Source organism: Hemitrygon akajei, chromosome 18 (genome assembly GCF_048418815.1).
Source record: "Hemitrygon akajei chromosome 18, sHemAka1.3, whole genome shotgun sequence".
NCBI lineage: Eukaryota > Metazoa > Chordata > Chondrichthyes > Myliobatiformes > Dasyatidae > Hemitrygon > Hemitrygon akajei.
In genome coordinates, this window is record NC_133141.1 from 9,930,017 (window position 1) to 9,954,753 (window position 24,737).

A 24,737-nucleotide genomic window follows, 5' to 3' on the forward strand; every position below is an offset into this window, starting at 1 on the left:
GGGGGAGGAAGCTCCTCAATTACTGTAGTAATATTCTACTCCAGTGAGTCACATGAGCAGCTGCAGTGATATTGATGTGTAGGAAAGTAATAGAACAGCACTGAAAGCATTGACTTTAGATACAGTGAATGAAAAGGTTTATTCTTGTCAATTTTTTTCACACTCAACAAGGCACCTCTCCTTTCAAAAGGAAAAGGCTTAGTTTGCTCGACCTTCTCTCATAAGGCATGATCTCTAATCCAAACAGCTTCCTGGTAAATCTCCTCTGTTTCCATATTCTTCCTCTAATGAGGTGGCCAGAACTGAACACAATGCTCTTAAGTGCAGTCTAACCAGAGGTTAATGTAGCTGCAACATTAGCTCACATCTCTTGAATTCAATCTCCTGACAAGTGAAGGCCAGCACACCACACAATTTCTCCAGCACCCCATCAACTTGCACAGCAACTTTGTGGGATCTATCGACTTGGACCCAAGATCCCTCTGTACCTCCACATTGCTAATAACCCTGCCATTCACCCTTAATTCTGTCTTCAAGTTTGACCTTCCAAAATGAATCTCTTCACACTTTTCCAGATTGAACTCCATCTGCCACCTCTCAGCCCAGCTCTGCAGCCTATCAATGTCCCCTTTTAACCTATAACAACCTTCCACAGTATCCACAACATCACCAATCTTAGTGTCACCTGCAAGCTTACTAACCCACACTTCCACTTCCTCATCCAAGTCATTAATAAACAGTACACCCTCGGGTGTGTTGATTTTAGCACAAACAATGCATTTCAGTGTCTGCTGTATATGACAAATAAAGGTGTCCAGATCAGATCCCTGTGGAACATCACTAGTCACTGTCTTCCAGACAAAGTATGCCCCATCTACTACTGCAGGCAGCCAATTCCAAATTCACACAACCAAGTTTTCCTGGATCCCATGCCTCATGACTTTCTGGATGATCCTAATAGAGGAAACCTTGTCAATCACCTTTTTAAAATGCACTGCTCTACCTTCACCAATTTGTTTTGTCACATTTTCAAATAATTCAATCAGTCTCGTGAAGCATGATCTACCTCTCACAAAGCCATGCTGATTATTCCGAATCAGACTATGCTTCTCCAAATGCTTAGAAATCCTGTTTCTAAGAGTCCTCTCCAGTAGTTCGCCCACCACTGATTTAAGACTCACTGGTCTATAATTACCAGGATTATCCCTATTACCTATCATGAACAAAGGAACATTAGCACCCTCCAGTCCTCTGTTAATACTCCTGTGGCCAGGGAATATCATCAATAGCCCAATAACCTCTTCCCTTGATTCCCGTAGTAACCTGGGGACTTATCTATCCTAATGTTTTTCAAAAGCTCCAACTCTGTCTCTTCCTTAACCTTGACATGCTCCAGCATATTAGCCTGTTCTACATTGACCTCTCATTTGTCAAACTTCCTCTTCCAGGTGAACACTGAAGAAAAGTATTCATTAGGGACCTCTGCTACTTCCTCCACCTCCAAACACATTTTTCCCTTTATCCCTGAAATATCCTACCTGAATGTTCATCCTCCTGTTTTTCACATATGTGTAGAATCCCTCAGGGTTTTACTTAATCCTACTCATTAAGCCTTCTTAAGTACCCTTCTAGCTCTCCTAAGTCCCTTCTCAAGCTCCCTTCTGGCTACCTTATAACGCTCTATGGCCCTATGTGATCCATGCTTACTAATCCTGAAGTGTGCTTCTTTCTTCATCTTGACTAGATGTTCCACTTCACTTGTGAACTATGATGGTCCCTTCACTATCTCAGTGGGACAAGCCTATCTAGAATCCCATGCAAGTGCTCTCTAAACAACCTCCACATTTCTGCTGTGGATTTCTCTGAGACCATTCTTCCCAAGATCCTGCCTAATATCATTGTAATTAGCACTCAATTAAATACATTCCCATTTCATCTGTTCCTGTCTTTGTCCATGGCTATGCTAAATATCAGGGAGTTGTGGTCACTATCTCCAAAGTGCTCCGAAAGGTCAGTCACCTGACTAGGTTCATTACCTAGTACTAGATTTAGTATGGCCTCTCCTCTAGTTGGCCAGTTGACATACTCCATCGGGAATCCTTCCTGGACACACCTAACAAATTCTGCTCCATCTAAATCTCATGCACTAAAGTTGCCAATCAATATTAGTGAAGTTGAAGTCACTTATAACAACTCTGTTATATTTGCAACTTTCCAAAATCTACTTCTTCTAGAAACTAAAAAACCTCACCTCACCACTGACTACACAACCTCAGAGAATCTGAAAACATCAGAAATAATCTTGCATTTATATTGTACCTTTTCCTGCCATGGCCAATGGGCAGCTTGTGAAGTGTGAAAGAAAACCAGAAAATGCTTCACATAGCAGTTCAGGAAGCATCTGCAGAGAGTTGATGTTTCCAGTTGACAACCTTTCATTAAAAGGGTTGTGATGGAAGATGGCAGCTCCCATATGGCAGTGCCCTCTCTGATATTCACAGGAAGGAAGTCAGCATTACCTGAGGTCAGCATATCCGCATTAATGGGAACAAATCATTTCACCTCCATCACTTCATTACGTATCCAGCTGGGTTATTCTTTCTCTAATCTTGGCAATTGCACGACAGATCTGGGCCTCGCTTCATTGAAGTAAACAAAAGCTCTGGTTAAATCATCTCAGGCATGTCAGTGTTTAGACCTGGGTTCCATGGTGATTCATGCTGTTTACTTGAATATACACAGTAGAATTTCCCAGTTCAGAGTGTGGAGTCTGTGTGCGAAGGGAATGTATTTTTCAGAGAATGATGTCTATTTCTCTCCAGAGTGGGAGCAGAAGCCTCAGACAGTGCAGATAATTCAACAACAGGTAAGGGAGAAAGTGGGTCTGAGCTGTAACCAGAATATATGTATCCTAGCTATATAGAATAATACTCAAGAGAGAGTGTCACTTAAATGTGAATAATTTCACTTTAGAGCACTTGGAAACTTTACACAAATTTCAGAATTCACTAAGTGTGAGTTGGTAATATCTTGCAGGAGTAAATAGTATCACCTAAAGCTCAGAGACAGCATGATCACAGCTGGTTCACAAGGCTGTGAGTTCAATTTCCACTTCTGGAACATGCTCAAAATCTGGACTGACCCAGCAGTGCAGTTCTGATGGAGTATGGGAGTGTGGGAAGGAAGGAGAGAAAGGGAGATGGGGTGGGGGAGAAGCAAGAGAGAGAGAGAGAGAGAGAGAGAGAGAGACTGCAAGTGCAGAACAGACAGAGCAGACGATAGACAGGGGCAGAGTGAAAGTGAGACAGAACATGAGCTGGGACAAAAAGAGAGAGGTGTGACAGTGAGCAGTTGACAAAGAGAGAGGAGGAAACTAAGAGCAGGGTAGGATTGTACTGGATAGTCAGATGATGGGAAAGCTCCTGGAGAGTCTTCTCTTGCAGCTCCATTTTGTTCTTTAAGTTTTTCGAAGACGTAACCAAGAAACTCAATGAAGGCAGAGTAGTAGGTGGGTCTATCTATCTGTATGGAATCTTATCAACACACAAAATGCTGGGGGATCTCAGTAGGCCAGGCAGCGTCAATGGAAAAGAGTTCAGTCAATATTTCGGCCTGAAACATCGACTGTACTTTTTTCCATAGACACTGCCTGGCCTGCTGGGTTCCTCCAGCATTTTGTCCGGGTAGCTCAGATTTCCAACATCTGTAGATTTTCTCTTGTTTGGAATTTTATCAAAGTTAGATTGCCTGGGAGTCATTGGTTCAGCTTAGCTCAATGTTCCAACCACCTCAGGGCCAACACTTTCAGAGGAGAGACATTTAACTGAGTTCCACAATACTAATAAGTTTCAATCAGTCATAGGGATAAAAATTGCTGAATTCTGCAGGAAGTGGTATCAGGATAAGTAGAAAAATAATAGGATTGTCAGAGTCATTATAGATTTATGAAAGGAAATTATATTTAACAATTCTGCCTGATGTTTTAGGTTTGTGCTTGCTAAATAGATCAAGCAGAACCAGTGGAAATGGGATATTATTATGTTCTGAAGGCTTTGATAAGATTCCACAAAAGGTTTTTAAATGAAATCAGAATGTCAGTTATTTTGTGTAGTATACAGGTGTGGGTTGAAAATTAGTTAATGGCCGGAATTACCAATTAGTTTTGGAGATGTGAGGTTAGGAGTAGGGTACAGATTCTCCGAGGTCTTAGCTGATTACATTCTATTTCAATGATTAGAAGAGAGGGTGAGTAAAAAGGATCCAGACTTGCTGGTGATACAAAGTCGGGTGCCATTGCCAGTTCTGAGGAAGATGCAGAGAGATTCTGAGGATATGGACTGATTGTGAATGGCTGCAAACATGCAGATGGAATGTAATGTGAAAAAAATATAGCATTATCTACTTTGACAGAAAACAAAAAAAGGGGTATTTTTAAGCATCAGAGATTGAAGGGTGTTGGTGTTCAAAGGGACCTGGGAGTTTTGGACATAAATCACCGAAATTTGTCACAATACAGGCAACCCCAACTTCACGGCCAATTGGGTAACTGAGATCTGCCCTTACAGAATTCACAAATCACTATCCAAAAGTTTGAGGGATGCAATTCTTACAGAATTTATGTGGGGGGAGAAAAGTAAATAAGTAGACACATAGTTTTTTCAGCTTGTGTTTCTTCACACGTGCACAGATGATGTGGCTTTATATAATGGAAAACACAATATCCACCATTTTCTAGGAGCACAGCCCTCCTGTAATGTAAGGTTGCCTGTATGCAGTTACAGTAAACAATTTGAAAAGACAATTTCACATTGGCTTTTATTGCAAGAGGATTTGAATAAAGAGCAGAGGTCGTAACAGGAGTGTTTATTTTGAGAACCAGTGAAAGACTGTACAGAATGAGACTTCTTACCACTGTTCCCTCGAAGCTGCGCAGTAACTGAAATACTCCCATGTGCTAGCCGTTATTATCACACAGCTAGAATTTTTAAAAAATGTAATGTTAATATTAAGATGCAGTACAGTTTTCAGGCTGTGTGAAAATTTCTGCTTAGAGCAATGGTTGGTTTGTGCAGCCATAAAAAACCGAGAGGGAACGTTGCTCCTTACCAGAGAAAGGATGTGGTTGTACTAGTGCAAATACAGCAAAGGGTTATAAATTTAATTCTTGGGATGGCAAAAATTCTCTTTCTTACTATCTTTTTTTATGTATTACTGTTTGCCACATGAGTAGAGATTATATAGGCTAGGCCTGTACACTTGAATTCAAGACAGAGATTGATGGATTTTTGGATATTAAAATAATTGAGGGGCTTTAGCGCAGAAAAGTGGGCTGTGGAAGAGATCATCTGTGATCCCAGTGAATAACAGCATGAACAGAGGGGCTGAATGGCATTCTTCTGCTTCTATTTCTTAAATGATCAAAAACTCATAAATGTCATTCCTAGCGCTGTCAACCTTCAAATTCAAATTTATTGTCATTTTACAGGGTATGAATGCCATGGAAATTAGCATTTTTGTTGCAGCAGCACAGTACAAGTTAACATCAAATTAAATTAACATAATTTACACAAAAATATATAACAACACTAGTGCTCATTCAGAAAAAGGAAAAGAAATTGTGATAAGTGACCTAGGGGAGGATGGTTTGGACCCAAGTGCTGGAGTATCCGAGGCTAGAATCGAACCTACATGAAGAGAGGGTTCAAAACTAGAAGCTAAATGAGAATCCAAAGTGGAGCTGATGATTGACCACTGACCCTCCATTCAGGTGCTCTTTAAATATTAAAATTCCGGTGCTAAAACATGGCTGCCAATTAGTGTGGCAGACCTGAATCTTTAAAGGGGTCACACCAGCTAGCTATATTCTGCAGAGTCAGAGCATCTAAACCCCGGAAGCTGGCACAGTTGGGTGCATGTTGTAACTCGACCCCTCCCCTGCACCCCTACAGCCAACTCATGACAGCCCTGGCTGCTCAGAGAGACTATGATGGTTGACACAAATTGCGGACCACGATCCGACACAATGTCCACCGGAAAACCATGGATCCTGAAGAAATGGCGCAGGGCAATTTCGGCCATCTCCACCACAGAACGTAGTCTGTCCAAGGTGAAGAATTTGCAGGCCTCTGAAAAAACGATCCACAATGACCAAGATGACGGTCTTCCTCTTGGAAGGCGGAGGTCCTGTGATGAAGTCCATGGGGATGTGCGCCCCATGTCTGTCTGGAACAGGCAGAGGGTGGAGGAGCCCTTGAGGTTGGGTGTGCGTCTCTTTGTTTCGGATGCACCTTGCATGCCAGCACATATTGACAGACCTCCCTTGCTAATCCAGGCCACCAACATCTTTTCTCAATGAACTTGAGTCCTGGCGATCCCTGGGTGAGTGATCATTCTTGATGCATGTCCCCTCTAGAGTACCTGGGACCTGATGCAGCTTGGGACAAACAGCTGACCCGGAGGACCATTCTGAGGAATCTCCCCTTGTGCCTGGACCTTGTGAACAAGTGTGTCGATTTCCCAATGAATTGGCGCTACCACCTTGGCTTGGGGCAAAATGGTGGCAGGCTGCTCCTCTCGTTCGGGTTCATTGAATTGATGAGACAAGGCATCTGGTTTCTGCTTTCTTGACCCTTGTCGATAGGTCAAGATGTAACTGAAAAGGTTAAAGAAAAAAGACCACCTGGCCTGCCTTGAATTCAGTCTCTTGGCCTCCTGAATATAAGCCAGGTTCTTGTGGTCTGTCCATACGATAGAAGGGTCTTTGGCCCCCTTGAACCAGCAACGCCGTTCCTCCAGAGCCAACTTGACCACGAGCAGTCCTCTATTCCCAAACTTGCAGGCGTGGGCTGGCTCAACTCCTGCATCGATACGCTGAGCCGACAGTCAATTGTGCAATTGTCTTTTCAAATTGTTTACTGTAACTGCATACAGGCAACCTTACATTACAGGAGGGCTGTGCTCCTAGAAAATGGTGGATATTGTGTTTTCCATTATATAAAGCCACGTCATCTGTGCACATGTGAAGAAACACAAGCTGAAAAAACTATGTGTCTACTTATTTACTTTTCTCCCCCCACATAAATTCTGTAAGAATTGCATCCCTCAAACTTTTGGATAGTGATTTGTAAATTCTGTAAGGGCAGATCTCAGTTACCCAATTGGCCGTAAAGTAGGGGTTGCCTGTATTGTGACAAATTTCGGTGATTTATGTCCAAAACTCCCAGGTCCCTTTGAACACCAACACCCTTCAATCTCTTATGCTTAAAAATACCCCTTTTTTTGTTTTCTGTCAAAGTAGATAATGCTATATTTTTTTCACATTACATTCCATCTGCATATTTGCAGCCATTCACAATCAGTCCGTCCCCACGTACAGGAAATTTCCAGCTGCCCCAAAGTCCACAAAAGCATTCACCTCTCATCTGTTCATACCCCAGGAGATCTCCATCTTCAGCGTGACACCAAAATCCGTGAGGTTGGGAGTAGTGGCTGCTCCCATCACAGACCTCCCGACACTGGATGGTCTTAATAGTTCTCTGGCGGCTGCAGCTTTGGACATTCTGTCTGCAGGTGACCTGCTTCCCTGCAGTAATAGCAGCAACCTTGACTCAAATGCCAGAACCTCTCATTGGTGGAGAGTCTTGTGCAATGGGTTTGCATGAGCTTGACAGGATCCTGAGCAGGAGATGGCCCGATCATTGTTCGAGATTGGGGAGTAGAACTGCGATGGATTGGAGCTGGGCTTGGGCTAGCCCTCTTTGACCTCTTGAGGTTGTCCCACTTTTGCTCCGCTAAGCGATTATTGAAGTAGTCAATCAGAGCCTCTAAGTCCTCTACCTGCTCTCCCGAGGCAAGGGCATCCTTTAGTTCACCTTGCTGTCCGTGAGATACAGAGTGGCCAAGGCCTTCTTGTTCCAGCTGCTCCCTTGGGCCAAAGTCCAAACTCAATAGCATAGTTGGCTGCAGATGGATCGCCCTGACACACCTTCAACAGACGGTCCGAGAGTCAGCATGCTCTAACAGGATGATGGAATACCCTCCTCGTGGCAGCCATGAATTCCTCCAAATCTGGGTCGATCTCTGACATTCGCTCCCAATGCGCAGTGCCCCAGGCAGGGCTCTCTCAGTCAGGAGAGAGATCGTGAAGGCCGCCTTTCCGCACTCCATAGGAACCGGGTCAGCTGGAGTTTGAACATTGAGTGAGGAAGCTCGGGGCACCACCAAATCTCTCTGAGCTCTGCAGACTGACTGACAGCCTCATGCGAGTGACTCTGGCTTCTTCCCTGCGATAGTTGGCAAGTGGTCATGTATCTCCAAGCGCTGTCTTGAAAATTTCTTGTAGTAGCTGGTGAAGGGCTCTGATACCCCGCTGGATCCATGTTAGGTTCAATTGTACTGTGATGACAGACCTAGGCGAGGATGCTTTAGGACCTAAATGCTGGAGTATCTGAGTCTAGAATTGAGTTATGAATTGAGACTGAATGAAAACAGGGTTCAAAACCAGATGCAAGACAGGAATCCAAAGTAGAGCTGATGACTGAGCACCAAAACTCTGTTCAGGTGCTCTTTAAATATTAAAATCCTGGCACCAAAACATGGACGCCAAGTAGTGGGGTGGACCTGAATCTTTAAAGGGGCTGTGCCGGCTATCCATATTCTGGAGTAGGAGCACCTAAACCCCAGATGCCGGCGCGGTTGAGTGCGTATCATAACAGTGGTGGGGAAGGAGTTATTCCGAAAATGTTGAGTAGCTCCTGTACCTCCTTCTTGACGGTAGCAATGAGAAGATGACTTGTCCTGGGTGATGGGGGTCCTTAATGATGGATGCTGCCTCCAGATGAGTGCAGCTCCAACAGATCTCTGGAAGGTCTCTTGTTTGACCTGGATAGACTGGACACAGAGTGGATGTTTCCAGTAGTGGGAAAATCTAGGACCAGAGACCACAGACTCAAAACAAAAGGACATCTCTTTAGCACAACCATTAAGAGGAAATTCTTTCGCCAAAGGGATGTAAATCTATGGAATTCATTGCCACAGACAGCCGTAGAGACCAAGTCAGTGGGTATATTTAAAGCAAAGCATGACAGGTTCTTCATTAGTAAAGGCGTTGAATGTTATGGGAAGAAGGCAGGAAAGTGGGAGTGAGAGGGAAAAATAAATCAGCCACAATTAAATGGCAGAGCAGACTTGATGGGCTGAATGGCCTAATTCCACTCCTATGTCTTATGGTCTTAGCATTCTTGACAAGGCGGCCTACTTGATTGTTGCCTTATCAACCAATGCAGGCAATCATTCCCTGCTGTTGTTACTCACTCAGACAGTAGCTCTCAAACCCGGCACCTCTCCCACTGAGAAGGACAGGAGCACCAACAGCTGTAGGTTCCCTCCCAGCTCTGCCTTGGAAACTTATTACCAGTCATTAACACATTCGGGACAGGCCCTTCCTGCCTTTCAATCTGCACCGCCCAGTGACCTCCTGTTTTAAATCCAAACTCCCTAGCCTAATCATGGGACAATTTACAATGACATGATAACTGGAATATCTTTGGACTGTGGGAGAAAACTGGAGCACCCAGAGAAATTCCATGCATTCCACGTGGAGGACATACAGACGGAAATGGAATTGAACTGCAAACTCCGACACCTCGAGCTACAATGGCATCATGTTAACCACATAGCTACCGTGGTGCCCATGTTGAGTCTAAATCCTGGAACTCACAATGGATGGACAATAAATGGTGGGGTGGGCAAATCTTTTGCACATTCACAGTGAGGTACAAGTACAATGAAGAACAATATCACAGGCAAGTAGATACAGCCAACACGCAGAATATAAATTATACAAACATTTATACTATACTGTGAAAAAAGACGGTGCAAAAACAAGGAAAATAATGAATTCTAAATAATTTAAATGGCTTCCATCATTTCTACTCCATTTCATTGTTTGTATTAGTCACTCAGAGAAATGTAATAAGCAATACTACCCACATTAATAATTACTGCCGTTGGAGATTATATGAATCAAATGACATTCACCACATCCTTCTCCTAACACTGACTCATTAACCCCCTCAAGTGGAGGAATGAAAGTTGCAGCAGAATTGTCAAATAATTCATAGCAAAAGCTCGAATCCTCCATGGTCTGTGAAAAACACAACGTTCAGCTTGATTTAAACTCGTTCAACAAGTGACTCTATAGGAAATAAAATCATTTACCAAACAGCAATCAATTCGCTATCGGAGGGTGAAGAAATACTGGGGGAGGTAATAAGGTGATGAATTGCCAGTCCAATTGAATTTGGGGTGAGGCGAGATGAGGGAGTGGAATTTGAGATGGATTTGTGTGAGGAGAGGAGTTTGAAGAGGCGACTTTGAAGTGAGGCTTTTGAGGAGAGGAGTTTAAGGTGATGAGTATAGCCTGTCCTCAGTGTACTTTGGGACATGTGTTGTACAGGTGAATGCACAGCAAATTTGCTCCAGGGTAGAAAGATCTCCCAAGGTCCCGTTTTAATAGATGATTCCAGAGGTGAGCAGGTCAGTGAATTTTCTTACCAGATCTGGGCCATTTTTGCAGTTTTTGGTGGAGGAAGCTGTTATGTGTGTGTTGTCTTCTGCAGCAGGAATAGATAGGGTCTGCTCTGGAGACTTATGTCCACATCCTGCTCCGGCCCAACCTGGATGTAGAGGGCTTGTCTTCCTCGGCCTCGGCCTTTTGTGACTACCTCCTTCGTGTAATTCCAGTCTCTCTGCTTTCCTGCAGGTTCCCCAACATCCAGCGACTATAATCCAGCAGTTCCCTGCACCCCAGCAGCCTCAGATCCCACTAGACAGGAATGGACACATGAAGGAAGGTAAGATGGTCTCCAGCATCAGTAGGTGGGAGTTGGCTCCATGAAGCTGCAGGTCTGAGTCTAACTCTAGGGATCATGAGGAATTGCTGAGTGATGAATCTTAGTGGGAACGACAACGTTGGTCGGCTGCCAGGTTGCACATTAATCTCTGACGCTGCTTGTTGGATGCATTGGGAGAAGTTGCTTCTGGCTCACAATCACAGCTGGATACAATGTTTTTTTCCTTTTGTTTGCTGATGTGGCTCTTAAGACCCAGCCCATAAACTTCCCTGACACAAATGGGCTTGGATCAGCAGGACTGAGCTGTCATGGGTTCATTTATCGCCCATCACGTTGCCCTTGGGATTAAAAATGGAGGGCTGGAAACACTCAGCGGGTCAGACAGTGTGCATGGAGATTCAACATTCCAAAACCCTGAGTCAGAACTGGTTCTTGTGGAAGATCATCAAGTGGAAATGTGAACTCTTCTCCTCTCTCTGCAGATGCTGCCTGGCGCATTTTCAAAGTCCCCTCTTCATCACTCACTCTGTTGTCTCTCTGATGTTCCTACACAATACTTCCACTCCAGTGTTCCTCTGCCTGAGATAAGAGGATCTTTACCTGGTATCATTCCTGTGTAGCCCCTGCCCTGGGAAAATGTGACGGGACAGTGTAGAGAGAACTTAACTCTGTCCAACCTTACTGCCTTTGCCCAGGAATATGTGACAGGAGAGTATAGGGGAAACAGTTTACCCATGCTGTCTCTAACCTGAATTCCTTAAGGTTGTTATAGCTGGGGGAGATAGTGGGGAATAAGGTCCCACTACCTATTGTTACGTACCCCGTAACTGGGTCACTTACCAGCAAAGATAGAGAGGTCCATTGAAGTCTGATGGTACTATTTTTAACAGTATTTATTGATAGAAATACACAAAAATAATATCAATGCAAACACACAGATAATATACGTTGTCAATACTAAATCTAAAAGCGCGGGTATAATAATAATCAATAAGAAATAAGCTGTATCGTTGTCTAGGGGATAATGAATTGTCCGATGGAAATATATAGTTCATTCAGTTCATACAGGCTGCCGCCGTTGGGGACCCTGTGTGGCAATTGTTGGAGAGAGAGAGAGACGGGTTAAAAATTGCCCATTCTGTTTATGATGTCAATCCTTCGAGAGTCGTTGAGAGTTGAGTTCCCCGTTGTTAGCTAAAAACCGTTTTTCCGTGGCAAAGGTCACCGATTCCGGGCAAATGGAAGCAGACGCACGTGGCCTTCCACTGGCTTTCGCTATTACGGGATCGCTAGCGTTTCTTCTGGTGCGTCTGAGGGGCTGTTCCCACAGACCCTCTTTTTATCCTGACTCACAGGGTCTCAGGTGTCAATCAGGTTGGGGATGATGCAATCCCTCCCCCAACCTCCTCCTTGGTTCATTGCCTGGGGCTTTGATTGCATCGTCCAGGATGCAATACACAAGTCCGTCTCCAAGAGACAATAGCTGGTATCAATGGGTCCGCCTTTCGGAGGCCAGGACACATTCTAACCCTTTTGTGGATTCTGCATGTCTTTCTCTCATTTCCTGTGTCTCCTGAATTGACTCAATAGTGATCTTGCGATTCTCACAAAGGAGGGGGCTACCCCCCGCACCCTTCGGCCCCTCAGAGCTGTGGTACATACAACACAATTAAATGCTCCAATGACATGCATCTCAAATCGCCTCTGACAACCAAGTCCAGCACCTCGCCTTCATGTGTGGTTTAGACACTAAGTCCGACAAAACCGTTTCTACTGACAGAAGAAAGGGCAAAGACGGGTTACTGGCGCCTTAAAACCAGTCACTTCAGGTAGATGGGGCTCATCAGCCATAGTTGGCAGCTCATCTAGGAGAAGGAAAACTCTGATCTCAAACCTCTGCTGCCTTGTGGCTATATTCACTCGTGCGGAAAGCTTTGGGAGTGAACTCCAAGGAAAAATCTGAGCTGGAGTCCCTCAAGCAGTCTGACGTTAAGTTCCATGCTGGTGCCAAATTGCATCGGTCTCTGTCGTTTCATTTGGATTCATCACTTGTGTGGAGAGGATGAGCCTGCTGCAGGGGCAGATCTTACTCTCTACATCGTACTGCCCTGGCTTCCGTATCACGTAGACAACCACGATGCAATATTCCATGGTTGACCCCAACCAATGGAAAGTCTCTCCCCTAACTGTGTAGAGTGAGCTTTAATCTCGACCTAATCCATGATGTCTCAGGCCTCGAGAGGCATCGGTGAGGAGGCTGCACAGCGGTTAGGTAGGTATGGTAAAATCCTTCACTTTTCTCCATTTTATTTGGTGGCTTAGAGATCAGGCTGGATCATAAGCCCCTCCTGCAGACTGGGGGGATGAGAGAAACTTCCTGTCTCCCTGGTGACTGCGCCTGTGAGACGTGAGTCCAGCTGCAGCTCCTGGCTGATTGACTGCATCCAACAGCTGGAGCTGCAGCTGGACTCACTCAGGGTCATCCGTGATACTGAGGGTATCAGAGACCGGAGCTTTAGTGAGGCGGTTACACAGAAGGTGCAGGCTGCTGGCAGCTGGATGACCAGTAACAGAACTAGTGAGTAGACAGGTAGTACTGCAGCTGTAAAACAACAGATTTCCCATGATAATAAATCAATCTGGTTCTGTGACCATTCCCCTCAGTTATAAGTACCTTGTTTTGGATACGTTTGGACAGGGAGGGTTTCAGCGGAGAGCAGTAGCCAGCACCATGGCAACACAACTGTCTTTGAGGGCAGAGAGGAGACATGGAGAGTGACAGGAGACCCGATAGTTCTGTGGTCATGACTGAGACCGTGATGGTATGTTGCCTCCCTGTTGTCAGGGTCAGGTGGCTGCAGAATGTTCTCAAGGGGGAGGAGGAGAAGCCAGTGGTGATTGCACACATTGGCAGCGATGACAAAGGTAGAAAAAGGGATGTGGTCCTGCTGAGTGAACATAGCAAGACATCAAGGGCTGTCATCTACTGTATGGATTAGTCATGGTGCCACAAGCTAGTGAGGGCAGGAATGGATGTGTGACTGAGGAGTTGATGCAGGAGGCAGAGATTCAGGCTCTTGGACCACTGGGAGCATCAGTGACATGTACAAGTGGGACAGGTTGCACCTGAACTGGAGGGGGACCAGTGTCCTGGCCTAAAGCTACTCAGGAGGGTTTAAACTTGCTTAACAAGAGGGAAAACTCAAAAGTAGTTGTGTGGCAGATGAGATAGTTGAGGCAAATATAGAAATCAAATTAAGTAAGTCGAGGAGCTAGGACAGGCAGCAGTGAGTGTGGAAGGTGTGGCAGACTAAACTGCATTCATTTTAATGTGAGAACTGTGACAGATAAAGCAGAGGGGCTCAGTGCGTGGATTGCTACATGGGGCTGAGTTATTATAGCTATAACAGAAACGTGACTGAGGGATGGGCAGGTCTGGCAGCTCAATGGTCCAGGATATAGGAGTAACAAAGGAAAAGGGAAGAATGCAGAGAAGGTTGCATTTTTAGTCAGAGAGATCATTACAGCAGTGGAGCCACATCCACTGAAGACATATGGGTTGAACTTAGAAGGGGTGATCACTTTGATGGGATTGTCCTGTAGGCCCATAAGTAGTCAGCAGGAACTAGAGCAGCAAATATGCAGGAGTACTAGGGCTGTAATTGTCGCTGATATACACTTCCCTAAAACTGTCTGGGGCTAACACAGTGCTGAAAGATGGGATAGAATTTGTTAAGTGTCTCCAGAATAGTTTTCTCAGGTAATAAGTAACACTTGACTTTAGAGTCATGGGTAGAGTCACAAAGAATGGAAACAGGTCCTTCAGTCTAAACGGTCCAGGACAACCAAGATGCTCCATCCAAGCTAGTCCCATTTACCAACAGTTGACCCATAGCCTTCTATTGGATAATGAGGCCAGGCAAAGTGAACATGTAGACAAAGTGGTGAAGAAAGCATGTGGTATACTTACCTTCATTGGATGGAGCATTAAGTGCACGAGTTGGGATGTCCTTCTGTATTTGCTGTTGGTTTAACAGCACCTGGAATATTCTAGCACCATACAGTAGAAGGGATGTGAATAAACAGAAATCTTGCTGAAGATGGAGGGCTTGAATTATAAGAAGAGACTGGAAAGGCTGAGAATGTTTTCCCCAGACTGAAGGAGGCTGATAAGATGGATGGTCATAGTCTTTTTCCCAGGGTAGGGAAGTCTAAAACTATATGAGATGGGAAAAGAGTTAAAGGGGATCTAAGGGGTGCATTTTTCACACTGAGGGTGGTGGGTATGTGGAATGAGCAGCCAGAGGTGGTCCCTTTATGTTTGACAGGTTCATGAATTGGAAAATGAAAATTTTAGAGTGATATGGGTCGAGGACAGGCAAATGGGATTAGTTCAGGAAGGCAGTTTGGTTGACATGAATGAGTTGGGCTGAAGGGCCTGATTATGTGCTGCATGTATCCATGACAGTACGGTGGGAGTCTTACTCTGCATTTAACCAATGATCTCCCAGTTTGGATGTGTGTGATAGGGCACTAACCAATAAGGTGGTCAAATAACTTTGACATATACATGTGCACAAATTACTAAAATGAGCAGGATCTGGTACACGGAATAATTTGGGATAATAATGAAATGGATATGACAAGGAGGTTAAGGGAGTTTTTAAAGACTAAATACAAGATATTCATGAGAAGTCATTCTTGAGGTAAGACTCAGTCTGTTCTTTCAGCTCCTATCCCTGATGTGTGGTTCACTTGGTGGGCGTGCCTGTAAGCCTGATGGTCACTGCATTTCCTTCCTCAGAGTTGGTGGAGTTGATGATGATACAGAACGCGCAGATGCACCAGGTGATCATGAACAACATCACCATGGCCGCACTCTCCAGCTTCGGGTACAATACGCAGCCCCAGTCTGCCAAGCAGGTCAGAGGTCACTCACTTTCAAACCCCCCCCCCCCCCCCCACCCCCACCACCAACATGCCTGTAACCTACCTGTGAGCCATGGCTTAGCGTTGGCACTGCAGTCAGGGTCTGAAGATCATGGTTTGGAAATCCATCCCTGAGACATCGGGCATCTGTGAAGTACAAGGGGTGATTGATAAATTTGTGGCCTAAGGTAGAGGGAGTCAATTTTAGAAAACCTGGCACATTTATTTTTCAACATAGTCCCCTCCTACATTCACACATGTAGTCCAGCAGTCCTGGAGCATACGGATCCCTTCTTTGTAGAAGTGGTCCATAGCAGGGCTGATTGATAAGTTTGTGGCCTAAGGTAGAAGGAGATGAGTTAACTTCAAACTTTCTGCATAATCACTCAAAGAGTTGAACTGCATGTGCATGTAACGAGAGCTGTATAACTCATCTCCTTCTACATTAGGCCATGAACTTATTTCTGGAGGTTCACGATGCCAACTTCTACAAAGAAGGGATCCGTATGCTCCACGACTGCTGGACTAAGTGTGTAAATGTAGGAGGGGACTATGTTGAAAAATAAGTGTGCTAGGTTTTCTAAAATTGACTCCTTCTACCTTAGGCCATGAACTTGTCAATCACCCCCATACTATGCTGTTGTGATCTTGTAGAGATGAGGAGAAATTTTTTTAGCCAGAGGGTCGTGGATTTATGGAATTCGTTGCCACATACAGCTGTTGGAGGCCCAATCATTGAGGGTGCTTAAGGAGGAGATTGATAGGTATCTAATTAGTCAGGGTATCAAGGGATATGGGGAAAAAGCCGGAAGTTGGAACTAGATGGGAGAATAGTTTAGCTCGTGGTGGAGTGGCGGAGCAAACTCGATGGGCAAAATGGCCTACTTCTGCTCCTTTGTCTTGTGATCTTGTAAGTGTCACCATCAGAGCGAGTTGCTAATGTTGAAGACTTGTTTACATTTTCAGAGGTCGCCAGAGATCTCATGTCATGGCCTGATCAATATGCATCTCTCAAAACGCATCACGTAAAGCAGATGTCAGTCGCTGCTCAGTTATCCCACTGTATTGGGCTTGGCAGGTGGCAGTTAATCAAATGTGGCATTAACCAAAAGTCAGCCAGGGTGTCCTCGTAGTGTTGCCCTGGTGTCAGTCTGTGTGCTCCCTTGGAAGTATTCATTAATGGAGCTTTCACTCTCTCTACTCTGATGCTTTCATTTGAAAGATCAGGCTTACAACCTAAACCACTTCCATTCACAGCTGTACACTGCCAAATGCTCACGTTGCCAAGGTACAAGAGACTGCAGATGCTGGAAGCTGGAGCAATACTCAATCTTTTGAAGGAACTTGGCTGGTTGAATGCAGGATTTTGACCTGAAGCATTAACAATTTCTTCCTTCTCTCAGCTGCTGCTCAACCCACTGAGTTCCTCCAGCAGATTGTAGAAAAAAGGTCAATTTTTCAAATCTGAGACCCTTCATTGGGACAATGGAGGAAAGAAAATAAGCTAGTTTTCAGTTGCAGAGGAAATGTGCAGGTTGAGGGTAGTGTTCAGCAAAGTGCTCGCTCTATCTGCATTTGGCAAGTAGAGGAGACCATTCAAAAGAGTCTGATTGAATCTTCTCTCAAAGTTCAAAGTAAATTTATTAACAAAGTATAACAAGTATATGTCATCATATACTACCCTGAGACTCATTTTCTTGCAGGCATTCATGCTAGAACAGAGAAATACAATAGCATCATTGAAAAGCTACACACAAACAATTCATCACCATCTTTGATTCAGCCAACAATGATGGTGTCGTCTGCAAACTTAAATATGGCATTGGAGCTTGTCTTAGTCACACAGTCATAGGTGTAAAGCGAGTAGAGCGGGGGGCTAAGCACACATCCCTGTGCTGGTGGTGATTGTGTGGGGGATGTCGTTGCCAATCCAAACTGACTGGGGTCTGCAAGTGAGAAAATCGAGGATATCGAGGCCGAGGTCTTGGATCTTATTGATAAGTTCTGAGAGGGTGATAGTGTTGAATGCCAGGCTGTAGTCAGTGAACTCACAGGAGACTGGGACGGAGGCGAGAGGCAAGATTAGGGGTGTACATACTGTATGCTTAACAGAAAGATATCAGATCTAAGAAAACTACTCATGTGTACTGTCTTTTATGTGTTGCATCTAGAATCCTGTATTAATCAGAATGGAAGAGAGTGAGCCGGACACAGTTTATCACCATCACTATGAGCTCTGGCAGTACCCTTCTTATCCCTCTTGGCCAACACTGTCGCCTCAGATGTATCACACGACCAGTCTACAGCAGGAGAACTGGCAGCCAACAGTACGGCACATCAGCAGGGACAGGCCTTTGACTCCCCGGAGAGAGTTGTAGGTATTCACAGACTTCTCACTCACTGATGTCATCACTGGGCATACTGTAATCTCTTATTCCTGCTAGTGATGACGTCAGTATCCTAGACCCAGTAATTCTTATTTCTCTCTACAGCCTTTCTCCCCGTAGAGGCTTGTTAGAGGTTCTATTATCTGTGGAATGCTGATAATCTTCTAAGGGCCTTTGACCAGATGCAAGTTAATGTATGGTGCTTTTCAGGGCATTGGAACTCTTTAGTGAGGCCCTTAATCATGGATTTGTTAACTGATTCGCACTGTAACCTCTCATCCCAAATCCTAGATCTATCTTTGTAGAAACCTCGAGCCTCCCAATCTGGGGAGGAGAGGTTCCACTAAGGTTCCTCTGTCACAAAGCCAGAAGTGGGTATGTTCACCATGATCGCCAATATTCAGTTCCATTTGCCACTCCTCCACTAACGAGGCAGCCCACACCTACAGGCACCAAGATCTTTGAGCAAAGGGAATATTAGTAAGTGTGCACAAGATTCTGACAAGGTTTAAGTCAAGGAGTCAAAGAAAGCCAGACTGCACAAAGACAAGGGGATACGGATGTAAATATTTTAGCAAAACTTGGAGGAAAATAAAGAGGAACCTCTCAAAGGCAGTGAGTGTTCAGAATACAGTGTTTGATGTCCAAAAGGTTGGTGCCATTAGAAACTATCAATTCTAGCAGAAGAATTTGGATCAGGACTTGAGGGTGAGAAACTTAGGGCTGGAGTAATAAATCAGTTTAACTCTGCCATGAATGGTCCCAAGCCTGGTTGCAAAAAGATTAGGGTTGGGTATGGGACTGCCAATGCCATTCCATTAAAAAAAAACAGTGCTACATTAGCAACAACAGAAGCATTAAAGACCTCATCCCTGGGAGAGGAAGGATACACTAAAAAGATGGGCTACACCTGGGATAACTTGAAAGACTGGCCCAGAACAGAGGACTCTAGTGAGCTACTGTTGACAGCCTATGCCCAGTAAGGGTGATGGGGGTTAGGTAAGTAAGTAATAGACTAGTTTAGAGTCAGGGTTAAGGTTAGGACTAATGAGATTTCTCTTCAGAGAGATGGGTGGAACGCCCTCTTTCTATACCGTGGTGACTCCACAAGTTTCATTGAAAGGAGACTATGGGTTTAAAAGTGAAGTCATCTGGTGTGTGAACAGAATAAAGCTGATCCACTGAGCAACAGGTCTAGCAACCCCAGTCAGATCAGATGGTGAATTTGCTGAAAGTGTTTCATGTTTAACCACACTTGTTGGATTGTTGTCTTCTAGTCAAGCCGTCCCCCCACCACCTCCACCAAGTGCCACAGGGACAGTGGGAGCAGATGTCCTTCCAGCCTCAGGTAAGCAGGAATTGCCTCACACTCTGACATAATGTCCCATAGACTGCCCTTTCCTCCGTACTCCTCCTGGACCTGTGGGGAAAGTCAGCACTAAGGTGGTCTTTACTTTAGCCGGAGTTCCCCTTAACAAGGACCTGTGGGTATTACAGTGGTGCAGAGGTGGAAACATAGTCTCTCAGATCCAGTGACCTGGCTTCAATCCGGAGCTCTGGTGATGCCTCTGTGGAGTTAACACGACCATGTGGATTTCCTTTGGGTGCTCCGGTTTCCTCCCACATCTCAAAGTTGTGCAGATTGGTTGCTGTAAGTTACACTCAGTGTGTGGCGAGTTGTAGGACCCGCGAAAAGGGGAATTGATGGGAAGGCAGGGAAAATTAAATGGATTAGTGTAGGAATAGTGTAAATGGCTGGTTAATGGGCATTGCTAACTCTGTGGGCCAAAGGGCCTATTTCCATACTATATCTCACTGAGTCTCTGACTCTAGAACCCCTCACAATGGAGTGGCCCTCAAATCCCTGTAATTCACACTGCCCTGCCCAAGAATACTTCACTTGGGCTGCAAAGTCCCAGCAAGATCACAGGTGCAGGCACACCAACACCACCAGCTATGGCCTGTACGGAGGACATAACAGAGAACCAAACGCTGGTAGCCTCTTTTGCACTGTCTGAAGGAAGAAATTATATACCTGGAGAGAAAGGCATCGTAAAGTGGATGACTCTCTCCAGAGAAGAAAGTTTGAGTATCTCCAAAACTGCTGATCTCCTGGGATTTTCACGCACAACAGTCTTGAGAGTTTACAGAGAACGGTGCGAAAAACAAAAAAAAACATACAGACACCTGGTTAATGAAAGGTCAGAGGAGAATGGCCAGGCTGGTTCAAGCTGACAGGAAGGTGACAGTAACTCAAATAACCACACGTTACAACAGTGGTGTGCAGAAGAACATCTCTGAATGTACAACACGTCAAACCTTGAAGCAGTTGGGCTCCAGCAGTAGAAGACTCAGTGGCCACTTTATTAGGTAAAAGAATATATATTTTACATAGTGTGTGGATCTGGAACACACTGTCTGCACATGTAGTGAGGATAGGTTCCATTGTGATCTTCAAAAAAGAATTAGATAAAAATATGATGATGGAATGAGCTCTTTTTGGTTTTCTGCTGCAGAATTCATTCAATGGCTTGATGAGAATCAGGAGGGCATTATGCAGAGTGTCAGTTTAGATTGTGGAGCTGGAGCTGAGCTCTGCAAAGTAACTGGATCTTGTTTATTTAAATTTAGAGTTGTTACCTGTAAATGTAGTTACCAGATAATTTCCCATTGTATGTTCATAATTGAAAGGATAATGTATTATATTGAAAGACTCTTCATATGAAGAGTGTTTGATGGCTCTGGGCCTATACTCACTGGAATTCAGAAGAATGAAAGGGGATTACATGGAAACCTATCGAGCATTGAAAGGCCTCAATACAGTGGATGTGGAGAGGACGTTTCCTATGGTGCTGGAGTCTAGTACCAGAGGACACAGCCTCGGAATAGAAGGATGTCAATTTAGAATGCAAATAAGGAGGAATTTCTTTAGCCAGAGAGTGGTGAATCTGTGGAATTCTTTGCCACAGGCAGCTGTGGAGGCCAAGTCTTTATGTATATATAAGGCAGAGGTTGATAGATTCTTGATTGGTCAGGGCATGGAGGGATACAGGGAGAAGGCTGGAGATTGGGGCTGAGAGGAAAAATTAGATCAGCCATAATGGAATGGTAGAGCCAACTTGATAAGCCAAATGACCTCATTCTGCTCCTATATCTTATGGTCTTGTATGTTGGTGGTAGCTGCTGTGGTTTTGTTACTGTTTTACAAATATAGCAGAATGGTACACTGGGTCTCTATGTACTTTAAACAAACTAATCATGCTTCTGATATGACTTTTGATACATTTTTGTACATCAACCATTGCCACTAATTGGACGTTGCCTGCAATGATTACGGACGTTTGATTAGAAGCTCAGCCCTGTTGAATAATAGTATAGAAGAACCTATAGGTACACTTCTCGGCACACTTCCATATCGCAGTGATTTTCCCCCAAATGCACAGCTTCCTGATTTCCACCACCCTGTGTGTGAAGGGGACCTACACACCCCACTTCTCTTATAAGACCTTTTTGCAGGTTTATCTTTAAACCAAGGTCTTGGCCATTTCAACCAATGAAACGTGTTACGCTCTGTCAATTTTTTTGTTTGCAAAAGCTCGAGTGGAAGATGGTTCAAGTTAAAGGCGTGATATGAATGTGGTTATTGTGAATCTGCAGGAAAGATGAGACAAGTAGTGGAGTGTAGCTCCAATTAGGTTCATCCAAATTTTCCCAATGTAAAAGTAAAAGGCCGCACTTACATCACCCTGTACATACTCTCTGAATGCGCTTTCCAGCCAGTTTGTGGGCTCCATGGTCATCGCTTCGACTGACATTAACTGATACCCCTGTTCTTTGCTCTGCAGAGTATTACGACATGGCTGATGGCCAGGTATGACAGGCCTCTTCAGCTCCATGAGGATCGTTCACTGACCACACATCCAGCTCAACACCTGAAGAAACTCAAAGACCTGGGAGACGACTCACTGTTAATGTCCCAATAAATAGGCACTTGGTCAAAGATAGGCACTTTGGCTTAAGACCTTTTGTTTCGTGGTCCCAGCTACCTTCTTGATATTCTACCATTTGATGCACTTTCACTGCAGCTCAGAGAATAAATCAGAGAACATTCGCAGACCAAAATGAAATACAGAGCTGATAGCAGTGGTGAAGGGTTCCGGCTGCACCTGGGCTTGGAACAGCTTTGAGACCGATGTCCTCCACTGATGGAGTGCCTGGGAGAGAGGAAGGGCTGGAATAAGCAGAGGAACAGTAAGGGAGTTGGTGCAGAGTGCAGCTGGAGAGTGGAATGGGAATGGGGATCAGGATGGATAAGAAGGTGGGGGAGGAGAAGGGCTGAGTGTGTAGAGAGAGCAGAATATGTAGTGCAGGGGAGTGGTGCATTTGGAGTGCAGGGGAAGGAAAGAAGTCAGAGTATATAGAGGGGGGTGGGGAGGAGTGAAGTCAGACTGTGTGAGGTGGCAAGGGGTCAGAGTAGTTGGGGATGGGAAAGGTCAGGGTGCATGGGAGGGGTCAGGGGTCACAGTGTGACCAGGTCAGAGCGAGCTGAGACAGGGTGGCTTGTGTATGCCCTAGGCAGAGAGAAGTTGTGACAGAAGTGGTTGGTGTCATGAGAACTCGCTCTCCTCCCCGCCACAAATTGTTGATGCGCGCAGGCAGCTGAGAGAAGTGAAGATCTGAGAGCCAGGGGAAGAAGATACCAGGAAACAGCACAAGTGACACAGATTACACGCTGCAGCCTGACTGCACAGAACGATGGCAGACACCTCACTTCCATATATGTTATTCGTCACTGATAGCCACACGTTTCTCGGGTTGAGGGGTTGAAGTGGAGGGCCACTCACCCAGTCGCAGTCACAATATTCCTCCACTCCATCCATCTTGCCAACCCTGTGTGAAGAAACAATGTTTGCCACTAAACCAGATCGGTCCAAACACTAGAGGGTGACCTCAGGTTTAACTTCTTCGCTCAAGCACCCAGTGGGACAGGCAGGGCTCTGGTGGACTGTGCCTGAGCCAAGCCATTTTGCTCTGTCAGTGCTGGCTGCTGCCACCACTTTGAAGCCTCCACCTTAGGCCATTGGCCCTGGTGTTTTGGATTGTGCCACTGGTAGGGCTGCTGAGCTCTGACTACAAGGAGCTGTGCACTCTACCACTCTAAGAGCAAGGATACTCAAGATGTGTAAGTAGCACATGCACACGCACACACACTCTTACGAACATCCGCAATCTCTTTCTCTCTCTTTGTCTCTGTCTCTCTCAGACACGCACACTTCCATACAAGCATACTGGCAGGACACAAAGAGGGAGAATAAAGGGACTTTTCTAGATTGGCTTCCAGTGACTAGTGGCATTTCATAGGTGTCGGTACTGAGACTGGATAAATAAGTGGAGGAAGCAGGGAGGCTGAAGAGGGGGTGCACAGCTTAGGATAATGGGCAACTAAGTGGCAGATGGAGTATAGCGTCAGGAAGTGTACGGTCATGCAATCTGGTAGAAGGAACAAAAGCAGAGATTATTTTCCAACCGGGGCAGAAAATTAAAAAACCTGAGGTGAAAAGGAATTTGGGAGTCCTTGTGCAGGTTTCCCTAAAGGTTAATTTTCAGGTTGAGTCTGTGGTGAGGAAGGCAAATGCGATGTTAGCATTCATTTCGAGAGGACTAGAATATAAAAGCAAGGATGTAATACTGAGGCTTTTAAGGCACTGGCGAGGTCTCTCAGGGAGGACTGTGAGCAGTTTTGGGCCCCTTATCTAAGAAAGGATGTGCTTACATTGGAGAGGGTTCAGAGGAGATTCACAAGAATGATTCCGGGAACGAAAGGGTTATTGTATGAGGCGTGTTTGATACAGCATGGAAAACAGCCATTCGGTCCAACCCATCTATGCTAACTAATAGTCACTCTTCTGTCACCCTATTCCCCAGCATTTGGTGCCTAAGCAATTCAAGTGTTTGTTTCGACACCTCTTAAATGTTGTCAGTAACCCAACTTCAATCACCCTCTCGACCAGTGCATTCCAGGTACTTACCACTCTCTGGGTGAAGTTGATACCCCTCATAACTCCTCTGAATCTCTTCATCCCCTCCCTAAACTAGTGTCCTCCAGCTTAATCTACCTCCGATCAGTTATTTTCAGTCTACCATACATTTTAACTCTCATAATTTTATGTACCTCACTTATTTCCTCTCCTAACCTCCCCTACACGAAGGAGAAAAGATCTAGCTTCTCTAGTCTCTTCTCACAATTGAACTGCTCCCTGCCTGGCAACATCCTGGAGAATCTCCCCCTGCACCCTTTCTGGAGCTATCGTAACCTTCCTATAGCTTGGTGAGAAATGCATACAATGCTCCAGCTGGGGTCCAACTAAGGTTTTATAAAGTTGGAGCATAACTTCCCTACTTCTTTATTCAGTGTTCCAACTAACAAAGTCTAGTATCCCGTATACCACCTTAAAGATGTTATCTATCTGTCTGCCACCTTCAAGGATCTATGGACTTGTACTGGGATCCTTCTGTTCCTTAACGGTCTATGTTCTAGCATCATTAGTACTCCCAAAATACATCAACT

At 45.0% G+C, this 24,737-nt stretch overlaps 1 protein-coding gene across 2 annotated transcripts; it reads left to right on the forward strand.

The window, feature by feature from the left end:
• Window positions 1-2,747: 2,747 nt before the first annotated feature.
• On the forward strand, window positions 2,748-22,177 carry LOC140741064 (proline-rich protein 29-like). 2 transcript variants are annotated; one of them, XR_012102000.1, is made up of 6 exons: window positions 2,748-2,866; window positions 10,763-10,853; window positions 15,658-15,776; window positions 17,954-18,160; window positions 19,447-19,517; window positions 22,015-22,033. XR_012102000.1 is itself a non-coding variant. In XM_073070752.1 (6 exons), the coding sequence occupies exons 1-6, from the start codon at window positions 2,786-2,788 to the stop codon at window positions 22,044-22,046; spliced, it is 597 nt and encodes a 198-aa protein (XP_072926853.1). In that variant the 5' UTR covers window positions 2,748-2,785; the 3' UTR covers window positions 22,047-22,177. The 2 variants fall into 2 exon arrangements, 1 of the variants encoding a protein (XP_072926853.1); XM_073070752.1 differs by having other exon boundaries at window positions 17,954-18,156; window positions 22,015-22,177.
• Window positions 22,178-24,737: the final 2,560 nt, after the last annotated feature.

What these genes read in the sequence shown, in the direction of transcription:
- LOC140741064 (XM_073070752.1), top strand. Translation starts at nt 2,786, where the DNA reads ATGTATTTTTCAGAGAATGATGTCTATTTCTCTCCAGAGTGGGAGCAG. An exon ending in TGCAGATAATTCAACAACAG is followed by an intron (nt 2,867 to 10,762) that starts GTAAGGGAGAAA and finishes GCTTTCCTGCAG; the next exon opens with GTTCCCCAACATCCAGCGAC. An exon ending in TTGACTCCCCGGAGAGAGTT is followed by an intron (nt 18,157 to 19,446) that starts GTAGGTATTCAC and finishes GTTGTCTTCTAG; the next exon opens with TCAAGCCGTCCCCCCACCAC.